Here is a 1,888-nt window from a genome sequence, read left to right on the forward strand (position 1 = left end):
AAAAAAAACTGAAAACAAACAAACAAACCAACCAACCAACCCAAGTCTGAGTTTTATAGTTAGGGTTTAGGTTTAAGGCTTCCTCATTATTAATTATATTGTCCTTTCTATATATATATATACATTTATGTATATATGTATATATATATATACACACACACATATACATATACATACATACACACACACACACACATATATGCTTTTGTGGGAATAGAGACAATCCTACTTCTTTGGAAAGGCATGGGAATTAAACAAATTAACTGCTTGGTTTTGTTGGGCCTGGTAACACAGGCTGATAATCCCAGCTATGTGGAAGGCTGAGGCATGGGGATTATGAGTTCAAAGTCTTCCATGCACTTTATAGTAAATTTAAGGCCAGCTTGGGCAATGTAGTGAGACCCTGTCTCAAAATAAAAATTAAGAATAGGGCTGGGGCCATAACTTAGTGGTTGAGTACCTGCCGTGAACACGCAGGTCTCAGGGTTTTACCTGTGGGGCTGGGAATAAAAGGTGTTTAGTCTCAAAGGCTGCACACGGCGAGCACTCCCAGGGCAAGCTCTTTCTTCCCCTCTTCCCGCCTTTAGTTTCTTTCTCATCTTAAAGGAGCTGGTGTTACTCTGCCTGACCTTCTTGCTTCTCATCACAGTCTATCTAACAGCTACAAATCTTTCCACTTAATCCATTAGATTCGATTTGACATAATTCTATTCGGTTCATTCTAGCAGAGGGTTTTTGTTACCTTCTTCTAACCTTCTCTCTTAGATGATCTTGTGCTATGGGTAGCCTATGGTACCATGGAGTCACTGGTCTTGGCCCTACCAGTGGCTTGTTGTTGAACCTTGGGGGCAAAAATCTACTTTAGCTTTGTCCGATTAGCTCTTTAATCTGTAAGATGAGATGTTGGATTATTTGATGCTGTGTCAAATTGTGGGGAAAAAAAAAACCCAGGTGCACAGTTCAGCTTTTTACCATCTGCTGATTATCAAACCCCATTTTCCACACTTATGAAATGGGCTAACGCCACTGTTCTCCCGAGAGTATGGCAAAGGCAATGAACGTGCACATTTATGTGTTTCACAGCAGATGAGTCATCTTGCCTCTCACTGGAAGGCCTGTCGCTCTGAGATGATGGCATGATTCCTTGCCCTTCGCTGGGTTACAGAGCAGACATACTCACATGGCCAAGACTGCAAAAGGAGATTCTTCTCGTATGGAAAGATCTACATAGTGAAATGATTAACTGGAAAATATACCCTGCCTCTCAGCGTAGGAGGTTGCCTACAAGCAAACCATGAGTCCAGACTGTTACCATATTCACAATACCTATAACCATAGTTTTCTCGATTTCTCCAGAGAATTCGCCCAGTATTTCATAGGAGACGTTTTGGATCATCTTCGTCATTTTCTGTAGATCCTTATACTCTTGATACACCAGCATCCGACTCTGGCCAATGTTAACATCGAGGACTCCCATAGCCTCTTTGGTTCTCTGGCGAAGTGGAATAGCAATGTGGGTTTCTCCACCGAAAGAAGCCAAAATAACTTCTGAAGTGTCTGTGCATTTAAAGAGGAAGTCCCTGAAACCAAAAACAAATAAGCATAGGTCTCTTACAGACTGGAATGCTCATGGCATTCCAAATCCAAATATACTGAATTACCTTCTTCCACCCGTCTTGCCCCGATGCACCTGTCACAGTCCTTTCATTCCCCCTAGAACACACCAAACTCACAGGACTGTCCTTTGGCTCATCTCAGTTGCATACATCTCTGGTTGAACAGTTCTTCAGCAGTGCGTCTTCTCCGAGGAGCTCACTAAAGGTAGTAGTCGCAGGTTGTCCTGTACCACAAGGCTCTGTCTCTCTCTCTAACATGGCCTAGCTATACT

The 1,888-nt window shown here is 42.5% G+C and overlaps 1 protein-coding gene across 4 annotated transcripts in view; it reads right to left on the reverse strand.

Moving 5' to 3' along the window:
* Positions 1 to 1,888, reverse strand: part of Efcab5 (EF-hand calcium binding domain 5) — a 107,095-nt gene that overhangs the window by 15,469 nt on the left and 89,738 nt on the right. For all 4 annotated transcript variants that reach the window (XM_031353341.1, XM_031353342.1, XM_031353339.1 and 1 more), the window contains one exon: positions 1,327 to 1,580. In XM_031353341.1, the coding sequence (XP_031209201.1) occupies positions 1,327 to 1,580 (254 nt within the window). The remainder of the gene's footprint in view (positions 1 to 1,326; positions 1,581 to 1,888) is intronic.

Source organism: Mastomys coucha, unplaced genomic scaffold (assembly GCF_008632895.1).
Source record: "Mastomys coucha isolate ucsf_1 unplaced genomic scaffold, UCSF_Mcou_1 pScaffold5, whole genome shotgun sequence".
Classification (NCBI taxonomy): domain Eukaryota; kingdom Metazoa; phylum Chordata; class Mammalia; order Rodentia; family Muridae; genus Mastomys; species Mastomys coucha.